At 49.4% G+C, this 23,214-nt stretch overlaps 1 protein-coding gene across 1 annotated transcript; it reads left to right on the top strand.

The window, feature by feature from the left end:
• The first annotated feature begins 10,109 nt into the window (after window positions 1-10,109).
• LOC132077756 (lymphocyte antigen 6E-like) lies at window positions 10,110-13,464 on the top strand. The gene is made up of 3 exons (XM_059479667.1): window positions 10,110-10,167; window positions 12,244-12,363; window positions 13,283-13,464. Exons 1-3 carry the CDS (start codon window positions 10,116-10,118, stop codon window positions 13,438-13,440), a joined length of 330 nt encoding a protein of 109 aa, XP_059335650.1. The 5' UTR covers window positions 10,110-10,115; the 3' UTR covers window positions 13,441-13,464.
• Window positions 13,465-23,214: the final 9,750 nt, after the last annotated feature.

Below are 23,214 nucleotides of genomic sequence, written 5' to 3'. Positions count from 1 at the left end.
CTCTCATTGTTTTGGAAATGAATCACTGCCCTGGCAAAGCTTTTCCTTCCCTGTGTCTGGTTGGAATTTCACTTGATGCTTCTTAGAAGCAGCTGCTTGTCCTTTGTGCAGAGACAGAGCCAGATTGGACATCAGCTCCATAATTGTCCCTGTTAATGGCAGCAACTTCATCCCCCCTCAGCCTGTCCTGTTCCATGGGATCACTTAGCCCCAAATTCTGGGACTTGGAATTTAAAACCAAAGAATCATGGAAGGGTTTGTGTTGGAAGAGACCTTAAAGATCATGGAATTCCACCCCCTGCCACGGGCAGGGACAACTTCCTCTATCCCAGGTGGCTCCACGCCCTGTCCAAGCTGGCCTTGGACACTTCCAGGGATGGAGCAGCCACAGCTTCTCTGGGAAACCTCTGCCAGGGCCTCACCACCACCACAGCAAAGAATTCCTTCCCAGTATCCCATCCATCCCTGCCCTCTGGCAGTGGGAAGCCATTCCCTGTGTCCTGTCCCTCCATGTCCTTGTCCCAAGTCCCTCTCCAGCTCTCCCGGAGCCCCTTTAGGCACTGGAAGGGGCTCTGAGGTCTCCCTGGATCCTTCCCTTCTCCAGTCTGGACATTCCCAGCTCTCCCACCCTGACTCCAGAGCAGAGGGGCTCCATGGAATATCTCCATGGCCTCCTCTGGATCTGCTCCATGTCCTTGTGCTGATGATCCCAAAATTGGATTCAGTGCTTCAGCTCTGGCGCCCCCAATCTGAGGACAGCTCTACAGGCAATTCCTCTTCCCACAGACGCTGTTTGAGCAGCTGGAAGCTCCAATGGGATCCATCCTTGCTCGTTGCTTCTGCATCAGCATCCTGGAGATTCAGGAACATAAATCCATTGGCCAGAGCTGTGCACATCATGAACCTGCCCACGTCTCTCTCAGAGGGATGAGTCAGAATCTTGCTCCGTGTCCAACTGATTATTGGTCCTCATGGATGAAAAAAAGCCTCATCAGCCTCCTGTTTTCCAGAGCCGCATTCCATACTTTCAGGCTGGCAGGGCTCCCCCCCTCCCCTGGCCCATCAGATGATGTAAATCATGGAATCCTTTAGGTTGGAAAAGCCCTTTAAGTTCATCAAGTGCGGCCGTTTAATTGCTGTGTTCACCACAAGTCGATGTCCCCAAGTGCCACATTTCCATGTCTTTTACATCCCTCCAGGAATGGTGACTCAGCCACTTTGGGGAAGGGAACTCATCAGCTCTGCTTGGCTGCTCTCTCATCTGCTTAATGATAGGGCCTTCAGACTTGAGGAAAAGTGGAATTTTGACTGATTTATCTTAATTAGTGCTGAGAGGGGAGGTGATGGAGCAGTTGCTGCTCTGCTGCTGCAGTCCCTGGAGTGATGGGATGATGGGAAAACCACCCACCTGAAGCCTGTCAGACTCATAAAATATGGGAAACCCCAGTGGAGTTTTGAGGAAGAAAAAGGTGAAGGATTTCCAGAGGGTTTTTCCTCCCTGCCCTTCTCCCCACGAGGTCTGATGTTGTAAAAATGAGGAGGAAAAAAAAAAAGGGAAATATAGAACAGAGACTTTGAAGGGAATGTTTTGTCAGTTTGAGAGGAAAGGGAAGGACATTTGAGGCTGTGGCTGCTGGGATTCAGATGCTGTCTCTGAGCTCAGTGAATGGAGACGTTTCCTTTTCCAACCTTTTTTAGTGGGAGACAAGAGAGCGTGGCTGTGGTTTGGCATAAATAAAACATGTGCTGAAAGAGCTCCCTGGATCTCTGTCCCTTTACACTCAGCCAGGCTCAGATGGATGGAAAATCAGCCCCAAGTGCAGAGCCATTATCCCAGGCCACGTGTTGGGAAGCGCTGATGCCAAGGAAAGTGGCTGCAAGGAAAGCAGCCTGGGAGAAATTGGATCCCTGGGTTAAATTGAAGGGCAGAGGAAAGGCTTCCAAGGAAGGATTGAAACTCCAGGATCTCAGGTTTTTACCCTTTGAAAGAGCTGACACTGGCTGTGGGGTGAGGGTGGCTGCACATCCTGGGTTTCCCACTAGGAATGAGTGGATAACATCCAGCCTGGCTCTTCCTATGCCTATTTTTGGCCAGTGGACACCTCTGTTACTCAAAACAAAATGAAGAATCAGGAAAAGCTCAGCTGAGTTTTCCCAAGCCCTGAAATTGGCTTCTCCAAACTTTATTCCTGAGCCATTGCAGGCTGGGGCAGGAGAAATCCCAATAAATTACTTTGTTAATATTCTTAATCCAAGCGGGGATTAAGCTGTAATTGTGATTTGATTGGCTTGGCTCAGGAATCACCTTTGGGATAAAGGCTCTCCCAGCTGCAGGGAGGCTCCTAAATTCCTTCCGCTGCTGTGAGTCTGGAAGGAAGAGGGATTGTGGAATCATGGATTGGTTTGTGTTGGAAAGGATCATAGGATCATGGAATTCCATCCCGCTGCCATGAAGGGCTTGCTCCAAGCCCCATCCAATACTTCCAGGGATGGGGGCAGCCACAGCTTCTCTGGGAATTCCATTCCAGGGCTTCACCACCTTCACAGGGAAGAATTCTTTTCCAATATCCCATCTGACCCTGCCCTGTGGGAGTGGGGAGCCATTCCCCCCGTCCTAGTGTAAAAAGTGCCTCTTCCAAGTGACGTGATGTATCTCCAGACTGTAGGAACTTCCAGAGGTTCCATGGGATTGCCCTGTGTTGCAGGAGGCAGACAGCTGATTAGTTCCCAAAATATTTCCAGGTGGGTGGGTGGCATCCAGGCTGCCCCTCCTCTTGGAAACAGGGCAGACAGATTTTCCTGGCAGGATGGGACAACAAAGAAGTCTCCAATCCCTTCCCAGGGTCACTTGGGAGTTGAGTGAGCTCATTCCGTGGAATCTCTTCCATCTCTTTCTCAAGGTTTTTTTGGGATTTTCTACTTCTGAAGGCTGTATTTGACAAGGTGGAGGAGAATGGGGTGGCAATTAACTCAACCAGCCTTAATTTGGGCTCCTGTTCCAGTCTGGACTCTCCCCCAGGCAGAAACAAATTCTGACTTTCCCACAGTTCATTCCTGGTGCAGGAAGCAGCACTTCAGTTGGAGGGGACACCTGGAGGGCTCAAATCTCCACTTCCACCCCTCTTCTGAGCATCCCTCGATCCAATACTGGATTTCTGATAAAAACAGGCATGGAATGAACTCAAAGGCCCTCAAAGCAAATTCTGCTGCTGCTGGGGCTGGGAGTTGAAGGTGGTGAGGGGAGATAAACTGGACCCAGAAGGTCTGGCTGCTCTTCCAAGCCCAGGAACTCGGCACAATCCCTTTTTTTAAAATTTGACTTCTCTTCCTTTGCCTGTGGGACCCTCCACTGGATGGCTACAGCCACAATTTCATTCCATTTTTCCTCCAGCCACTAGGGCAGGCTTTGGTGTGTGGCCCTTTCAGCAAAAATCTGGCTGAACTGAGGCTGCATAGCCCCTGACTCCCTTTTGTTATTAAAGAAAAAGCTCTATGTATTTTTTATTTATTTTATTTGTTTGATTTTCCTCTATGTTCTCACATTTGACACAGCTCCTCCAAGGGGCTGTGCTGGGTCATCCTCGCAGGGCCCTCCTGTGTGCTGGGAAAAATAAAATAACACCACAAAAACGACAAAAGCAAGAGATAAAACTCCAGAAATAGAACAGAGAATTGTTCAAGCCAGGTCTTTCTCTTTTGAGTCTAAGACAAGGTTTCTCGTTATCCCTTTAATTTGGGATAACAAATTTTATTTTCTATGGATACTCCTCTGCCCCGCTCAGGTGAGACCCACCTGGAGCACAGTGTCCAGATCTGGGATCAGAAGGATGTGGAGCTGATGGAGCAAGTCCAGAGGAGGCCCTGGAGATGCTCCAAAGGCTGGAGCCAGGCTGGGAGAGCTGGGAATGTCCAGACTGGAGAAAAGAAGGATCCAGAGAGACCTCAGAACCCCATTCAATGTCTGAAGGGGCTCCAGGAGAGCTGGAGAGGGACTTGGGACAAGGGATGGAGGGACAGGACACAGGGAAAGGCTTCTCACTGCCAGAGGGAAAGGATAGATGGGATTTTGGGAAGGAATTATTGGCTGTGAGGGTGGTGAGGGGCTGGGATGGAATTCCCAGAGAAGTGGTGGGTGTTACTGGATCCCTGGAGGTGTCCAAGGCCAGGCTGGGTGGGGCTTGGAGCAACCTGGGACCAGTGGAAGGTGTCCCTGCCCATGGCAGCGGTGAAACTGGATGATCTTTAAAGCCCCTTCCACACAAACCCACACAAACCATTCCCTGATTTTACTACCAGGTCACTAGCTTTGAGTTTGTAAAACCTCTGGATTGAGGCTTCCTAGATTTGCTCAGACTGAGTTTGTCTTGACCTGCCTGCAGCTTTTTTTTTTTAATTTATTTTTTAATCTTGGCTGAGTGGGGAGAGCAATTTTCCTGATTGATCAAGTGGTTCTGGCTAATTAGCTCTGCTTTTGTTTAGCTTCGCATGGAGCAGCTGTAGATTTGTATAAATAGCAGTAACAAGCCATAACTCAGTGCAGGATGAAGGATTTGTGCCTCTGATTCAAGGACACAGAATAGGGAAACTCTGGCTTGGAGGCCTGGAGGAGGGGAAATGTGGGATGGGAGAGAAGAGCAGGTATGGAATGATTGGATGGGGTGAGGCCCTGGCACAGAGAGGCTGTGGCTGCCCCATCCCTGGAAGTGTCCAAGGCCAGGCTGGATGAGGATCTGAGTAACCTGGGACAGTGGAAGGTGTCCTTGTCCATGGCAAGAGGCTGGATTGAGATGATCTTCAACAACATAAACCATTCCATGATTCTATGAGTTGTCTTCAAAACAGGAGTTAACATTCATGGAAAAGCCTCAATCCAGATTTCTCCCTGTTGTTCAGCATAGGATTAGTCCTTCTTTTCCTGGAGTGGGCAGCACTTGGATGATCCTTGAGATGCATTTCCACCTTAGGATATTCTGTGGAGTCACAGGAGAGAAATCCACATGGGCACAGTGGGAACAAGCCCTTCCCAAGGCTCCAAGATTGACTCCAACTGGAAAATCAAAACTGGGGTCCTGGTCCTCACTGAGTGGTTTCTCCTGGCTGGATGCAGCGCCATGGAAATCCAGGAATTCCCATCCTGGGGTGTTTAGGAAGTCAATAAAGAGGAATATGTTAAGAGCTGGGCTAGAGATTGATTTTCCTTCTCCTTGCTATCACAGCTCTCAAAAAAACTTGGCCTACATACTTGAAGTGCCCTTGGAAGTTTCTTGTCCCATCCTGATTCCTCAGAATCATGGAATGGTTTGGGTTGGAAAAGCTCATCATGTTCCATCCTCTGCAGGTGGGGACACCTGCCACTCTCCCAGGTTGCCCCAAGCCCCATCCAACCTGGCCTTGGACGCTTCCAGGGATTCCAATTTATGTGGAAAACCTGTACCAGGGCCTCACCACCGTCACAGGGAAGAATTTTTTCCCAATATCTCATATAAACATTCCCTCTACATCTACCATTAAAAAAACCTCAACAAACCAATTCCAAGATGTTTATTGTTTATTCTCTTTTTGTGGAGAGCTGACTCATAGCAGGGCTGGTGGCTGGGAACAGGTTGTTCATGGAATTACACAGGGAATATAACAAATGGAAGTGAGTAGGAGGAAGATGCAATCCAGATCAGCACAGCTCCAGCTCTCTGCGTGTCTCAGCCAGATGGAAATTTCAGGAGGTTTATGGCAAAAAAGTCTTGAAAAATAATGGATTTACAGCTCCAGTGGTATTGTTCCTGTGTCTCTCTGGAGAAGGTCTGGGATTTTGGATTTGAGATTTTCAGGGATGGTCTTACTTGGTCAGGTCAAAGCCAAGCTGAGGAACACATTAACAATTAAAATGTGTGGACAGCTGTTTGACAGCCCTTGGAATTGTGCATGGATTTTCCATGTATTATTGGTACAGATTCCATGACAGCTCCTCTGCAGTGATTCCAGCCCCAGGGAAGCTCAAAGTGCTGTTGGATCCCCCCATTAAGCCCCAGGTATAATCCTTTTTGGGACCTAATCCAGATCAAGCTGGGATTTGGGCAATACAGGAGCACCAAAGACACCATAAAATCACGTAATATCCATCACCAGGGATTTGGGATGGCCCCGGGGCACCATTTTCCTGCCCTGCTTGCAAGAGAGGAAGCCAAAGGGCAAAGTCTCAGGATTTCAACACCTTGCTTGGTTCCTGATCCTGAGCGTCTCTTCCCCATGGAAATAGACATGGAGAGCATCCAGGAATGGGGAAAAGTGTTGAGGATTGGCAGGAGCAGCCACAAGGATCAAGTCCTCCCATGATTTAGGACTTAAGCAAAGGACTTAAGCCTGTGTGGGATGAACTCCAAGCTCCTCTTGGTTTCCCTGGAATCTCAGCACCTGTGAGGGTCTGAGGTGAGGCCAGGTCTGTGTTGGGGGCATGGTGGTGGCAGCTCACCTCGGTGTCCTGATTTTGACAAGGTCACAACCAGGCAGGATGAAAAGAATGAGCCTTGCAGAATCAGCACAGAGAAATCCCTGTGGAGAAGGGATGGGAAAAAAGAGGGTGGGAAAATCACTTTTCACTGTTGTTGGGTTGAGGAGGGGAAGAGCTGGAGCTCTCACTCATCCAAGAGATGCTCAACACACACAGTTTCTCTTCTCCCAGGGCCACGTGTCCTTCAAAGTGCTGCAATTCCTGGCAAAAAGTGGTGCCATATTTGGCCTCTTCCCCCCTCAAAAACTCCACAAAAAAAATGAAGGATGGGGAGAAAGACTCTGCAATTACTTCAATGGGTTTTGTTTAGGGCTGGAATATCCCTGGAGCTGAGAATCAATTCCATCCTGTGACCTCTGATGTGCTAGGACTGGGTGGGGAATAGGAACAAAGAGGGACAGATGGAATTATCTGGGAATCCACCTGAGAAGGGATGAGGCAGGTGTGTCACCCTCTGACCACAGGGGAGCTGAGTGGGTCAAAACTTCAGGACATATAATAGGAAAAGGTCCCACAATGTTTTTGTCCTTCCTCATCAGTGGATTTCCTATGTGGAGATAAAAAAACTTTTCTGGGGCCATTTTTTAGAAGAACCTTGTATAAGGCTCCCAAAAAATGAGCAGATCCCTCTTCCATGACTTCCAATCTCTGTTCTACATCCAGGAAGATTCAACAGCCAGAACATTCCAGAGAGTCAGGCAAACAAAGCCACATTTCCATGGCTCCAACACAGACATGTAGTGCAGTGTTGCAGAGCCAAGAGTAAAATCCAGGATCGAGTTCTCATCCTGAAGGATGTGATTCAAATGCCTGCAAGGGCCTGATCTCCAAGGATGAACCTGAGCTAGGGAAATAAACAGCTGCTAGGAACATCCCTGTTCTAGAACATCATCCACAGCATTTAATTAGTTGGTTTAATTGTTGGCGGCACATTCCCTGGCAAGGTTCTAGGATGGATCAACCATCATTATTCCGTGGAATACCTGGAATTAAACAGAAGAGGTGGCACAAAGGAATGATTATTCCCAAGAGGCTGATATCCACCTCTTGGCCTCTGTGCTGGAAATGGTCCTGGAAAAGCTGAATTTACTGCCACAGCTGTAGCCTGTGGATACTGGGACACCTTTTTTCCAGATCTTTGCCCTGACCCAGTCAAGCCTTCCATGCTCCAGTCATGCTGCTTCCATGTGCTGGCCATCCAGGGTGACACCACCACCCTGAGGAAATGCCAGCCATGGCAGCGCCACACCTCACTCCTGCATCACACATCCCCAAGGCTGGGATGGTAACTTCCCAGAAATCTGGTTCAGTGGGCCGCTGGCAACCCCCAAAATGGGAATTGACCCATTGTGCACTTTTGTCCATCACCCCACTTGTCCCTCAGGCCATTCCTGCCAGTGGAGCTGTGGTGGACCACTTCCCATGGCCTTGGAGAGCCTCTTCTGGCTGTCAGTGAGGAGCAGATTTTAATGTGGATTTGGTGATTTCTCTCTGGATCTGTGTCAGGCAGGAGATTATTTGTGTCATCGCTCCTTGGAACGGAGGGAATAAACGTTGTTAATCGTGGAATGGTTTGGGTTAAAAGGGACCTCAAAGACCCTCTTGTTTCAACCCCTTGTCATGGGCGGGGACAATTTCCACTATCTCAGATTGCTCCAAGCCCTGTCCAACTTTGGGTTAAAAGGGACCTCAAAGACCCTCGTTTCAACCCCTTGCCATGGGCAGGGACAACTTCCACTATCCCTGTCTGGGGTAGTGGAACAGGGTTTGAACACTTCCAGGGGTGGAGAGTCCACAGTCCTGATCAAACTGAAGAGTAACACAATTATTTTCCCATTTTTTTCCTCAAAAAAATAGCCAGAACTGGTGAAAACAAAAGGATAGAGCTTCTCCAGGCTGCTCCCACCGCTGCAGGACGCAGAGCCTTGCCTTCCCAGGCTGACTTCCAGACTCCCCCAAAGAGTCACCTCTGATGCCATGATGAATCAGGCTGGCCAATCCTTATTCCCTGGAACAGGTCCTGCTCTTTGGTCACTGCCTTGTGACACCTGGACACATGGACACACCTCCGGCATTCCTGGGGCACACCGTCCCCGAACCTGGCATGGCTTCATCTCTTGGGCAAGAGATGTGGTTTATCCTCCCCACACCCAGGTGTAGATCCATGGGTGAGGATTGGCCAGTGCTCCTGAGGCTATCAGGCATGACTTCCCCATCCTGTTGATCCAGTGTTACATCAGCAGAGCTGGTGGTGTGAGAAACCTCCAAAATATCTGTGAATTGAGCAAAAAAAGCTCTCTGCAAGATTTCCCCCAGCTTTTGTTTCCTTGAAAAGGAAGATGTGGTGGGTTTTGGTGTCTCTGAACTTCCTCCGGCCGTGCCTTCACTGTGGTCAATGATTGATCCAGTGATGGATGTTCTGAATGTCTTAGATGAGCATCTCCTCTGTTTCAGGGAATTTTGCTCATCTCATTTGGCTCCTGACAAGAAAATAATGTTGACCCCCAATCATTTTAACCCTTGCCTCATCCATCTTTCTTCCACGTGTTTTTGGACCCTCTGCCTCTTCTGCTTTCCCATCTCCTAAGTCCCAGGCTGTGTCAGTCTCTGCTCTCTTTCCAGGGTGGAGAAGGAAGGGATAAGCAGACACCTGATGGCCCAAGTGGCTTCACTCCAAGGGGCTCCTCCTGCTTCACCGTCTCTGCTCCTTGGTGGCTTGGTGATTCATGGAGGTGTCAGCTGATGTCCAGCACTAGACATCCTCATAACTCCTTCCTTGGAAGCACAAGTGTGACAGGCAGTTGGATTGAAGCCCCAGAAGGGATGAAGTTATCAGCTCCAGCTCCTCCCCTTTCGTGCTGAGAAATTGTAAAGGCTGGGAATGTTTTTGTCTGACTGGTATTGAGTGGGACTTTGAATTGGATGCTCCATGGAAAAGGGGACAAAGATGTTTTTAACCCTTGCTGGAAGTGTTCAGAGCCAGGTTGGGTGGACACACTGCAAGGCGTCCCTGTCTCTGGCAGGGGTTTGGAATGAGATGGTCTTTAAGGTCCATTCCAACCCAAACCATTTGATGATTTTATGATTTAAGACTTTGTAGGTAACCAAGTGATGCATTTCCTGTCCCCATGTATATCCAGCTTGGTTTACCCTGCCTGTAGATATTGGGAATTCTCCAGGTCTAACCCTGGAAACGGACTTGGCATAATCCACCCAGACAATTCCATTAACTAATACCATTTGTTCCCATTTTCCTTGGAGAAAAGGAAATAACCTGGCCAGAGATGCAATGATCAGAACAAAACCCCCACTCAGACATCAACAGCACTGCTGGCCTGACCAGAGATGAATTAAAGGATTAATCCCAATACATGGTGTGAATTCCCAGAGTGCTTTCACTGCTCCCTGGAATCACCAGCCCAGCCTGAAGGCAAAGCCGAGGTGAGAAAACAACCCACAAGCATTCCTGGCCTCTCATCTAATCCATGATCCCTGCCCACTCTTTCCAAATCGTTGGCTTCCTCATCACCCCGTCCAAAGGCAGGGGAGATTTATATCCTGTCCCCAGGTGAGGGTGTTTTTCCTGGGCTGCGGAGACGACTGGGAGAAGATGAAGTTCTCCCTCCTTGCGGTGCTGGCTTTGGTCCTATTTGCAGCTCAAGGTGAGGTTTGCTCCTAGATAAAGTATAGCTGGGTGTTTTGAAGTGAGGAATGCCTCATATCCAGGGAGACAAATCATGGAAGAGAGCTCCTCAACTCTTGGAACGGTGCAGGTGAAGGATACAGTGCTTGTCTTGAGGTTGTTTATCTAGAATCTCAATCTGGGTGTGTGAAAAGTTTAATTTTTAGTTGGAATTTTCCTTGTCCTGTTGGATTTTTTATGGAAACAAGACAGAAAAAAGGAGGCAGTTCCCACTGGGCTGCCTTTGAGAGACTTTGCAGGGTGTTGTCCTGTCGGGGTGGTGCAAGGCTGTGGTTATTCCTAAATCTTGATGAAGACAGCACAATGCTCTGTGTTCCTGGTCCATGAGGGCCACACCTCCAACATCTGGCCCTGTGCAGCTGTTTATACCCATCTACAAGAGCCCACAGCTCACTGACTTCAGAGATTTTGGGACAAAATTGGGGAATTAGGGAGAAGTTGGGATGCGGGCTGAATGGGTAAATGATGGTGGGTATTTGCATAGTATTTGTGTTGTAGATGGTGCATTTTATTTCAAGGAGAGACGGTAAATTAAATCAGAGCCTTCTTTAAGGAATATGATCCTATATCCTCTACAGAGCAGAGAGAATAAACATTTTCCTCATTTTGGAGAGCAGGACATGCTTTGCCAGTGCTTGGAACTGTGCCACATGTCTAGTGCAGAAAAAGAATTCCTTGGAATAGTTATTTCTGGCTCACTGTGGCCTAAGAATACCTTTCTGCTATTTAGCTTTGTTCACTCACCAGAACAGTGATCCTGACAGATTTCCAACTGTTAACAAGGCCCGGGAGACAGGGAGGTTGTCCTCAGTGCCAAAATGAAGCCTGGCCTAATCCACATTGGATTATCCAGGCAGTAAAAATTAAGCATTCATTGTATGTGTTTTCGGGCTGAATTCTCACAGCAAAGAGTAAAAATTCCTTCTCCTCATCTTCTCTGCCCTTTAATCAAGGTTCTGGATTTATTTTTGGGGGCATTGATGTCCCATCCAAAGACAAAGGCGGGGGAGCCTGGCTTTTCTAAGTCATGGAGGTCCCAATTAACCCTCTTCATCTGCCAGTGCTTTCTGCGTAATTAGGCTGCAGTTTAATAGCCCCCAGGAAGTAGAAAAAGTGACCCCAGGCCTTGGGACATCCTTGGAAACTCCTCCAGGAGTCCCTGCCCTTCCCTGCTCCAAGCATCTCACTGAACTTGAGGCCCTCGGCCTGTCAAATTGAAGGAGGGGAAATTTAGGTTAGATACATGGAAAAATTTAGTTTGGATATATGGAAAAAATTCTTCCCTGTGAGGGTGGTGAGGCCCTGGCACAGGATTCCCAGAGAAGCTGTGACTGCCCCATCCCTGGAAGTGTCCAAGGCCAGTTTGGATGTGGAATTGGAAGTGTGGATTGATTCTTTCAGCCCCATGGCTTTTATCAGACCTGCACCTTGTGTATTTGGGATTCCACGAAAAGTAGGGGATGATTTTTGCTGGCGTTTCACAGAATCTAGAATCATTTAGGCAGGAAAAGACCCCAAAAGATCCTCAAGTCCAACCTTTGACCACTACTCTGAGTGCCATGTTCAGCCATTCCTTGGACACCTCCAGGGATGGGGACTCCATCACCTCCCTGGGCAGCCCCTTCCAATGCCTGACCACCCTTTCTGTGAAGAAATTCTTCCAGATGTCCCACCTAATGTAGTTTGAGGCCTTTTCCTCCTTTCCTGGCCCTTGTTCCCTGGGAGCAGAGCCTGACCCACACCTGGCTGCACCCTCCTGTCAGGGAGTTGTGGAGAGCCAAAAGATCCCCCCTGAGCCTCCTTTTCTCCCTTTCCCAGCTCCCTCAGCTGCTCCTGGTGCTCCAGACCCTTCCCCAGCTTCCCTGGACACGCTCCATCCCCTCAAAATCTTGTCATGAGGGGACAAAACTGGACACAGGATTTGAGGCATGGCCTCAGCACAGAGGAACAACCCCTGCCCTCCTCCTCCCAAGCCTCAGCACAAGCCAGGATGATTCCATCTCCCCCTTCCCTTGTTTTGTGTCTCTTCCTGCAGCAAATTCCCTGTACTGCTACACCTGCAACTGGGAGCAAAGCAACTGGAGCTGCCTGAAGGCCGAGAAGTGCTCGGACAAGGATGAGTACTGTGTCACCAACGTGGCCTCCGTAGGAATCGGTAGGTGCTGCTTCTGGATCCCCACCTGGGCACTCAGGAATGGGATGTGAGGTCTGGGCTGGATTTGTGAGGGGCTGAGGAGTCGTTGGGAAGAACAAGTTGGAGGTGGAGGCCTTTCTAACCCAGCCTGGTGGTGCTGAAGTTTTGGAATTCTCCTCCTCATCACACATGGAGATTTTTCTCTTCAGCTGTTGTTTTATTCCTGCACTGAAAATCAGGGCATATTGAGAAAAGAAGAAGGATCCTTCAGAAGAAGAATAAATAAATTTCAACATTGATTCCTTGTTCCCTGTGAGCAGAGCCTAAACCAAACCTGGCTGCACCCTCAGGGAGTTGTGGAGCGTGAAAAGGTCTCCCCTGAGCCTCCTTTTCTTCAGGCTGAGCCCCCCCCCCAGCTCCCTCAGCTACTCCTGGTGCTCCAGACCCTTCCCCAGCTCCATTCCCTTCTTTGGACACTCTCCAGCTCCTCAATTTGTTGCTGTGAGGGCCCAAAAACTGATACCAAGATTTGAGGTGTGGCCTCACCAGTGATAAGAAAGGGGAAAAATCACTTCTGTTGTCCTGCTGGTCACACTATTTGTGATCCAAGCCAGATATAGCAGGAAACAGAATTATTTTCTTCAAGCAGAGAAGCTTTGAAGTGTGATTTAAATCATGAATGAACGTTGTCATTGTACACCTAAAAAAGTGTTGATATGAGGATCCATGCTGGGAAGTACGGGATGCCCAGCATGGATATGGAATTCCTTGTGTAGGAGGTCACCAACAATTCCTAGGCTGTGGTGGGACTAGGATGGGTCTCATGCTGATCTCTGGGGCTGTGGGGGGACTGTGGGACTCATCATCCCAACTCCATCCTGCACAAGGATCCCTCAACAAACCCCGTTGCTAATCCCACTCTCTCCCTTCTCTGGGCCAGGCTTTTTGTCCATTTGGAAGAGGATCACCAAGAAGTGCTCCAGCACCTGCCCACACCACAACTTCCTCCTGGGCCTGGCCACCTACACCTCCTACTGCTGCCAGAGCTTCCTGTGCAACCTCAGTGCGTGCCCAGGGCCCCGGCTGGCTCGCCCATGAGGTGCCAGGGTGTCCCATTCCGTGTCCTTCTTCACCTGCTGGGAGAAAATGGACCCTGAAGGACTGAAGAGCTTGGCCAGATTCCCCCAGGAGGGTTTGGACATCAAACATGAGGAATAGATAAAGTATTGTGGTCATTGTCTTGTCCTGTGGTGCCTCCCAAGCTTCTTCTCGTTTTCTTCTCATCCCTGAGCTCTGCAGCTCCAGCTTCCCCACCAGAGCTCTGAGTGCCACATCCAGGAGTTCCTGGGACACCTCCAGGGATGGGGGCTCCACCACCTCCCTGGGCAGCCCCTTCCAATGCCTGACCACCCTTTCCATAAATAAATTCTTCCTGATGTCCATCTTGAACCTTCCCTGGAGCAACTTGAGGCCTTTTCCTTTCATTCTGTCCCTTGTTCTCTGGGAGCAGAGCCTGACCCAGCCCTGGCTGTCCCCTCCTATCAGGGAGTTTTGGAGAGTCAGAAGGATCTCCCTGAGCCTCCTTTTCTCCAGGCTGAGCCCCTTTCCCAGCTCCCTCAGCTGCTTCAGGTCCTCCCTCAGCTCCATTCCCTTCTCTGGACATGCTTCAGCCCCTCAATATTTCTCTTGTCATGCTTTGTCCTGGAGCTTTGGGAGGGAGATGCTCCTTCTGCACCTCCTGCATCTCCAGAGGAGTTTCTCCTGGAATTTTTTCTTATTTTGGGTGCAGCAGGAGTTACAGAGTAGAAATTTCTGGGCAAAAATAACAACCTCTCTTATGTGCACATCTGTTTCCACCTGCACTTCCAGCATCCCTGGGAATCCCTTCCTTCAGGTTGCTTTGCTGTTGTTGGAGCCACGTGGCCTCACCCAGGGCCAGCAGCTCCCTGGATTCACAATTTCTACTGCTTGGAATTGTGTCTTCCACACATTAACTCACCATCCATTAACTCACCTTTTCCTCAGACATCCTCCAAGGCAACAGCAGGGTAATCATGGAATATCCTGAGTTGGAAGGGATCCACAAATATCATCAAAGTCCAACTCCTGGTCCTGCACAGGACAAACCCAACAATCCCACCCTGTGCCTGAGAGCTTTCTCCAGGCACTTCTGGAACTCTGTCAGGCTTGGTGCTGGCACCACTTCCCTGGGGAGTTCCAGTGCTCAAACCCCCTCTGGATGAACAAGCTTTTCCTAAAATCCAGCCTAACCTTCCCTGACAGATCTCCAGTTGTTCCCTCAGGTCTTGGGCACCAGAGAGAAGAAATCGGTGCCTCCTCCTTTGCTTCCCCTCATGAAAAGCATTTGCAGCACTTGGGTTGAGCTGCTGAGAAAACTTGGAGAGGTTTACAAGGAAAAGAGATTCCAGAGAGGTCAAATATTTGATAGAGATGTTTCCAGAGGCTGCAGAGAAACAAGGGTAAAAAGAAGCTGGAAAAATAAACAATGACAAGACAACAGAGGTTTTTCTTTGCTAGATGTGCTCTGAGTGCCTCTCCTTTCTGCTAAACAACACTTTTTGGAGGAATTTCACACTGGAAAAATCATGGGAATGCTTTAGCTCGAGTCAAATCTCCCAGATCTGCAAAACATTGCTCAGCCAACGGATGACACTCTGTGTTGTGCTTCCAAGCCCAGCCTGGTAAACAACGGGGACAAAAGGGGCTTTGAGCTGTGCTGAGCCAGGCTGCCTCAGGCTGGAGCCTGGGGCTGCTCAGATTGGAGGATTTCTTTCCAAATCCTCCAGAACGGGGAATTTTCAGGGGCGTGTCTCTCTTTTATTAATCAATTTGTGCTTTCCTTCACACCCTCCTGCTATGTGAAGGAACCTTTTCCTCTTATTTACAGCACGATCTCTCCCCCACCCTCTTGGGGAATTTTTATTTCCCACCCTAAAGCAAATCAAGCCCCCTCCCTTACCTCAACCCAAAGCTCTTAATTTACTCATCGCACAATATTTCCTCACAAACACAAAACAAAACAACAACAAAAAGGGATTTGTGTGGTTCTTTTCCTGCGTGCCAGAATTTTTCCACTCTCTGAAAGCACTGAGGAATCCCAGTTGGACAGACGCTAATAATTAATATTTCATTGGGTTGGATTTATTCTTCCTGCAGTCGTGGAGACAGAGGCTCCCCCAGCCTGCAGGAAAACACAGTTGGGAAATTTTTTTGCTGCTTTAAAGCAAAACTGGCTGGGTTTTTTTCCTTGATTTGCTGTGCCTTTGCTGCAGAAAAACTTCCCTGTATCCATGGATAATAGAAAGGGAAAATAAATCATCCTGGGCATGGTTGAAGAATAAAGGATTTTTTTTTTTTTACAGCATTAAAAATAAAGTAAAAGAGAGGAGGTTTAGATGGGATATTGGAAATAAAATTTTATTGGGAAGGGAGTGAGAGCCTGGAATGGATTTCCCAGGGAAGCTGTGGCTGCCCCATCCCTGGAAGTGTCCAAGGCCAGGCTGGAGAGGGGTTGGAGCAATCTGGGACAGTGGAAGGTGTTCCCATGGCATGGAGTGGCACTGGATAATCCTCAAGGTCCTTTCCAACCCAAACCATTCCGTGATCCTATAATTCCCACTGCAGCTCAAGGATATGGAAATCCCTCCTCCCGTAATGCCAATCAACCCTGGTGGCAATTACTCCTCTCCAAGACATCTGAGATGCACAGGAAGGAGAGGAGGGTGTGATTCCCAGCCACTAATTTTGGCCAGGAATTAGGGCCAGTCAGGACCACGGAGAGATGGGAGTCATTCCCCCACGGATGAGGCTGCCCAGAAAATTACCCCGAGCTGTGTACTGTAAGGCAACATCCACCCCTTGGATTGGGAAGGTGTTTGGAGGATCCTAAACAAAAAAGGGTTGTAAAAAATGTTTTATCCTTGCTCCAGACCGCTCTGAGCTTCTCTGACCCCATCCAAAGGGGTGACAGGGGTGAAGATGCTCCAGAGGCTCATCCCCGTGTCATTGCAGGAATCTGGGGAGGGAATACCTAAACTGATACACATAGGGACAAAGGAGAGGAGGAGATATTGTCCTCAAAGGCATGGAAAAAGCTCCCTGGAAGAAGAATTCCCTGAGCATGGCACTGAGAGAGGCAGCACAAAGCAAACACAGAGCCCTTTCAGCGTCTGGAGCCGGCAACATCACGTGGAATTGAGATGGAGCAACACTTCCAAATGGAATGATAAATGCCTGGCTGTGGATAATCATCAGTGTAAATACCTCAGAGACGTGTTGGATGGAGTTGTGACGTGGTTCCTTCATGTCCAGGATGGTTGTCACCCTTCATCTCTGCTATCAGAGCCACCAACAGCCAAATCCCATGGAAAAATTGATCCCTCTGCTGATCCATGTGTGTGGGAGAGGCTGAGGAGTGCTGGGAGGGAGGAGGAAATGAGACAGAGACATCAAACCTTTAAAAAAGAGGGAGAGGAATTGCCAAGGCAGGGATCCATGATGAGGGGTCATCAGATAGTGGCATGTGACCAGTGGCCACCCCACTGTCCCCCTGCCACCCCCACCATGAGATGAGTGTTTGCCAAGGCAGGAAAACCCCAAACCTCCTCTCTAAGGCACAGCAAGCCCAGAGCTGTTTCCTAACTTTCTGTAGGGTTCAGGGAAGGGGGTGAGGTCCTTATTTGGTTTTGGGATAACAGAGTGACTGGCTGGACCACAGAAACCAGGGAATATGGAGAGGGGAGAAGTGACCTGGCTGTTCCCAGCCAGGGATGGATAAACACATCTCTGAGCTTGTGACACTTTTCTGCTGGGAGTTTGGGTGGAAAAAGTGCAGGAAATTCAGCTTTGGGGGAAAATTCCAGCTTTTTGGGGAAACCAGGAGTTTTCCAAACCAAAAGCTGGAAGCTGGAACCTCTGGAGCTGTTTGCGGTCAAGATGGAACGAAACAAAAAAACCAAACCAAACTCAAGCAAAACAAAACAAAAAAGCAAACAAAAAACCCCAAACAAAACAAAACAAAAAAACCCCCCATAAATAAAAAACCCACAAAACAACAAAAAACAAACCAAACCAAACAAAAAAAAAAAAAAAAAAACAAACCAAAAATGTGTTTTTAAAAATTCTCATTCCTCTTTTTTGTTAACTTTTGGATTTCCAGCATTCCAAACTGAAATAACTTTTGGGGATTCGTTTCCTGGCCTTATTTCAATGCTGGATGCCTCAGGCTGTGTCTGCCCCACAAACTGCAGATCTTGGGATGACTCCCCCTTGCCAGGACACCTGAATGGCTCCATGGAGACCCCCAAATCTTTCCAGAAGTGAATCCGAAGGATCAACCCCTTCCATGCCTAAATGAGTTGTTTTGAATCCCAGACTGAGTGAGGAAAATAAAACCAATTAAAAAAAAAAAAAAGGTGGCAAAACTATAACAAGCTCACCCACCTACAAGGTGGGATTTGATGAAAATTGGCACTTTTCCGTAAAATTTCCATGCCTGGGGAACTAATGAATATTCTGAATTGCGGGAAGGCAGGGGGAGGACACACAGCAATAAAAAACCCACTTTTTTAGAAAATTCTGGCTGCTTTCCAGCACGAAGAGCCAGACAAAGCCCACGAGAGGGAGCTGCTGCCTCTGTCCATGGGATGCTCAAGCCCATGGAGAGCCGCTGATCCTGGAGCAATTTCCAGGGGAAAAAAGCGAGCAGCCGTGCGAGGGATGAGCTAGCTGGGCTGGAAGCAGCCCAGGCAAGGATCCGTCCAGGCTGTGTGTCCATCCTGCTGATTCCACCCGAGCGGACAGCAGGTCCTGGCCATTCTCCAGCGTCTGCTTGCTCCCATGCCGTTGGCAGTCCGGGATGTGCCTTGCTTTGGACTCCGGGATAATTCTGTGCTAGAATAGGGGGAGTTTCCATCCGAATCTCAAAAGCCCTGCAAGGTTTTAATCCAGAGTTTGGGCAGCTTGGAAGGGGGTGTGACCCTCTGTCCCCCTCTTGGGAATGCCCAAAATTGTCGGGATGGGCCTGGAAGCATGAAGGGAATTTTATTTTCTTAGCACCTATGAAGTTTTGGGGAGTAAAGAGGGATGGCAATCTGGGATGTGCCTTGCTTTGGACTCCGGAATAATTCTGGAGCACCCTGTGGTAGAGCAGGGGGAATTTACATGCAAATCCCAAAGACCTGCAAGGTTTTAATCCACAGCTTGGGCAGCTTGGAAGGGGGTGTGACCCTCTGTCTCACTCTTGGGAATGCCCAAAATTGTTGGGATGGGCCGGGCAGTGTGAAAGGAATTTTATTTTCTTAGAACCCATGAAGTATTGGGGAGTGAAGAGGGGATCAGATTGGATGGGGCTGTACTTTTTTAGCCCCATTCTGGGTGATTTTTCCTGATTTTCCTATGCATTCCCTCTTTGCAGTGACTCCTTGTGCAGCTTCCTGCCCCTCCAAATTCCACTGGCTCCCTCCAGGAATGGTCACAGCCAAAACACGGGGCAACCATTTGGCCTAATAATGGAAATTCCACTTTTCCCCTCCTTTTCTCTGAGCTTTCACCTTGTCTTCAACCTGATTCCTTCAGCAACTCCAGGGAAGTGGAGCAGGGAAGAAGTTCTCCCAAGTTTTTTGGGGGACCATGGTCCTGGTGAGACTTCAAGCTTTCCCACCACTTCCCTGTGTCCAACGTCAGGAGAGTCACTCCGTGTCTGATTCATGTGATAAAAATGGAGATAACAACTCCAGGTGACCTTAGGCATCTTCAGATCTCCGTCCCTTGGGAATGTTTCATCCAGGAATGACCTTAGAACAGGATCAGGAGGGTCAGGTGCCCACTCACAGTGTCTGGGCCTCTCCCAGGCCTCTGCAGCTCCGTGCTGCTCCAACTGCTGGGAACGCTCCTCCTTCCCACAACCTGTCCTGGCAACGCTCCCACATCGCTCCCTCCTCCAGAAATGCTGTTCCTTGACTCACTGGAAAGCTTTTTTTAGGAGTTCTCTTAGGAGCCAGGCCTGCAGAAAGACATGCCAGCCCTCCTCCTTATCACAAAGGAGCTCGGTGTAGGCCCAGAGGTGAAGATAAGGGTGTGGCCATTGCTCAGGGCCTCTTTTACTTGGCCACTGCCTGGTTTGGTGCCACCAGGGTGACAGGGTGAGGTTGCCCAGCAGGTCTGGTGGGTTAAAGGACCCTTTGTTCCACTTGGAGGGTCCTGATGGTGGAAACAGAGGAGCTCTGAGACCAGGATTTGGTCCCTGGAATGTGTTGTGTCCTGATGGTGGAAGCAGAGGAGCTCTGAGACCAGGGTTTGGTCCCTGGAATGTGTTGTGTCCTGATGGTGGGAACGGAGGAGCTCTGAGACCAGGATTTGGTCCTTGGGGCGAGGTGGGTTCCAGGATGGGATGCAGAGCCCCGTGTCCTCAGAAAACCTTGCAAAGCTCCATTGATCTGCTTCCCCCTCCAGCAGCTGCCCACGCCCAGCCCTGTCACAGGTTTGCCACACAGCAAGGAGGAGCTCAGGGATCAGCTCCACCCTGGAAAATTGGGAAACCTGCTTGTCTGCTCCTCAGCCAGCTCCCAGCTGGATGTCAGCAGGGAGAAAGGGAGCAGCTGGGGCTTTACCCCCTCCCCACAGCAGAAAAACCCCAGAGAATCCCAGAATGGTTTGGATTGAAAGGGACCTTAAAACTCATCCTATTCCACTTCCTGCCATGGGCAGGGACACCTTCCACTATCCCAGGCTGCTCCAGACCCCATCCAAACCGTCCTTGAACACTTCAATGGACGGGGAAGACACAGCTTCTCTGGGAATTCCATTCCAGGGCCTCACCACCCTCATAGGGAAGAATTGCTTCCCAATATCTCATCTAAATCTCTTCACTTTTAGTTAAAAAATGTTTCTCTTGTTCCTGTGCTTACAATTCAAAGCTTTTCCTGGACACGTGGTCCTTGCTGCAGGGTCGGATTATCTGCAGACTGATGCTCTTCCCAAGGTTTGCTGCCTGCTCTGGGGCTCAGAGAGGTTCAGAGGAAGCAGAGCTTGGTGGTTTTCTACATTTAACCACATTTCATTCCCCAAAATACTCCCAGCCCCACAAGGTTTGGTGGCAGTAACACAGAGCTTCCCCAGGATGCAGTCCTGCTTCCAAGGAAACCAGCAGCAGTGGTGTTCCACAACTCCCAGGCGTTCCCAACATGTTCTTTCCTCTTCTCTGCAGCAAGAGGGAGCCGGGTTGGAGGCTGTCCCATCAGTGTCCCCACAGATCGTGTCACCTCCCACCCCAAATCTTCCACCCTAAATTTGGCACTGCAGGAATGGAAAGAGGCAAGCACGTGAGAAAGGTCCTGAGGTTAAATCCTACAGGGAGAGGCTCCAAACAAGCAGATAAACAGCACAGGGCAGGAGATGTCCCCCAGCTGTGAGGACACGTGTCACAGCGTGCTGGTGGCACCCTTCCCTCCCCAAAACATCCAAATCTGTGCCCTGGGCACGGACTGGGAGGAGTTTCTTGGCACAGGGAGTGTTGACAGTGGGAAAATGCCAAGTTTTTGACTGATTTACTGGTGTAGAAGTTGATTCACAGCTCTTCTTCATTATCAGAGTACTTTGTGAACCTGCCCAGTGGCTGAGAAACCCAAAGGAAGCAATTCCTGAGGATTCCTGAGGATTGCTTGGATGGCATGGTGCATCCCCCTCTTCCCCAGGGGAATGAGATGGATCAGATGGGGTGGGCAGGAGCCATCCCAGCATCAGGACTAGGTGGCAGTGAGGACAGAGGGGATGCCATGGCTGGATTTTGGCTCTGGAAGTGCCACCAGAGGCACTTGGTGCTGTGGAGGAGAGGGCATTCCCAGGATGTCGCAGTGAAAGCTATTCCCAGGGAACTGGGGCAGAGCTTTTGGCCTCCAGGTGCTCAGCCAATCCCAAATTTGTTTCTGTTGGCACTTCCTTCATCCCATCTCCCTTTCAGCTTGAAGGAAAGTGGATTTTCTTCCACGTGGGGAGTCAGGGAGCAAAACCTGGGCCCGATGCCAAGAAATGGCATTCCAGAATGTTGTTCCAAAAATGGAAGGACAAGTTTCTGGAAATTTTCATGGACCTTTATCTCCACTGGAGATCCTCTTTCCTTCCTCCTCCCCTGCTCCTTGAGCAGTAATTGGGCTGCAAAGCAAAGCTGGAGGAACCAAAACCACCACTGTTCCATGCCTGTGACTTTGGGAACAAAACTCAGGGCTTTGGAAATTCTTTGCTGAAACATTTTAGAGTCCCCTCAAGACCTGGTTGTGCTTTCCCTGGCAGTTTAATAATTTGGGAATGAGTCAAACACAATCAGCACAGGGCGAGTTTTTCCTACCGTGCCCTTTCCTTGGCATGCAGGTGGTGCCTGCAAAGCCAGGGTGGATTTGGAACACTTCTGTTGTTCCCTGGATCGTGTGGGTGGATTTTGATTCCCATGCCCCTCCCAGGCTGCCATCCATGAGGTTTCCAAGCCCTTGTTTCTCCTCTGGGCTCAGAGGGGATCATCTGCCAGTAGATGGATTTGATTTTGGCACTTGAGCTGCCCTCACCAAACCCCAGGGCTGGTGGGAAGAAGCCAAACCCAACTGAAATGTGCAGGGATGCACCTGAGCTGGACTAATCCCTTCCCCTCCTTCTGTTCCACCCTCACAAAACCATTCCCTGCCTTCCCAAAATAATAATAATTAAAAAAACCCCTAAACCCAAACAACAACGCAGCCTTGAATTTTTGGCCAACCCTCCTGGGAAAATGCCCATTATCTCTTCCAGTGGAGGACACGATTGAGCTCTCAGATAGGACTGTTTGTTTCTGTGCCCTGGTGGCCACACCCTTGGGGTTGGGATGGTTTCATCCAAGATTTTTTCCTGGCTCTGGAGCTCCTCCGCCAGCATGGGCTCTCCATGGAGACATCCTTGCTGTCCCTGGCCGTGGCTGGGGAGGTTTCAGCAGGGCCATTACACGAGGTGTGACAAGTTTCTGGACGTAACAAGGACCAGCCCAAGCTCTGGTTCTCACCACCCAACCAGGCTTTTGATGCTGTGGCAGTGGGAGTGGGGCAGGAGAGAAACCGGAGCATCCGGATCTTCCCACACGTGGGCTGAGTTTTTCCACTCTGGTTGAGTTTTTCGGCTCTCAGTTGGGATCTTTCTCTTAATTTATTCCAACTTCTCCCGACTCAGAGAAGTTGGAATAAATTAAGAATAGTGATAGGATGAGGGGGAATGGATTAAAAGTGGAAAAGGGTGGATTTAGATGGGATATTGGGAAGGAATTCTTCCCTGGGAGGGTGGTGAGGCCCTGCACAGGTTTCCCAGAGAAGCTGTGGATATCGCATCCCTGGAAGTGTCCAAGGTCAGATTGGAAGGGACTTGGAGCAACCTGGGATAGTGGAAGCTGTCTCTGCCCATGGCAGGGAGCTGGAATTCAATGATCTTTAAGTTCCCTTCCAATCCAAACAATTCTGTGATCCCACGAAGAACAGACAGGTTTTCTGTGGAGCTCATCCCACATTTTCCACAGATAAAAATGAAATTATTTATCTCATTTGATTCCCAGCTTTCACCCCAACCTTGGAAATTCCAGCTCTTGGCTCCAGAATGGAGTCAGGGATCATGCTCCATATGGAGCAGAGGATCATTTCCATGCTTGGAACATCCATCATGGAAGAGATGAATCAAGAACCCAAAGCACATGAAAATGGGCAGACATGGAAAATGTTGGTTCTTGTTGAAGATGACCCAAAATGCAGGAGACCGAAACTTTCTTGGAGGCCCTGTAGACACGTGGGGATGCCCTCAAAATGCCACCAGAGCCGTGTCACACCAGCCTGGCAGGTTTGAGCA

Source organism: Ammospiza nelsoni, chromosome 1, assembly GCF_027579445.1.
Source record: "Ammospiza nelsoni isolate bAmmNel1 chromosome 1, bAmmNel1.pri, whole genome shotgun sequence".
Lineage (NCBI taxonomy): Eukaryota > Metazoa > Chordata > Aves > Passeriformes > Passerellidae > Ammospiza > Ammospiza nelsoni.
Note: the sequence above shows the minus strand (reverse complement) of the source record. Positions and strands in the feature narration are given on the sequence as shown.

What these genes read in the sequence shown, in the direction of transcription:
- LOC132077756 (XM_059479667.1), top strand. Translation starts at nt 10,116, where the DNA reads ATGAAGTTCTCCCTCCTTGCGGTGCTGGCTTTGGTCCTATTTGCAGCT. An exon ending in GGTCCTATTTGCAGCTCAAG is followed by an intron (nt 10,168 to 12,243) that starts GTGAGGTTTGCT and finishes CTCTTCCTGCAG; the next exon opens with CAAATTCCCTGTACTGCTAC. An exon ending in CGTGGCCTCCGTAGGAATCG is followed by an intron (nt 12,364 to 13,282) that starts GTAGGTGCTGCT and finishes TCTCTGGGCCAG; the next exon opens with GCTTTTTGTCCATTTGGAAG.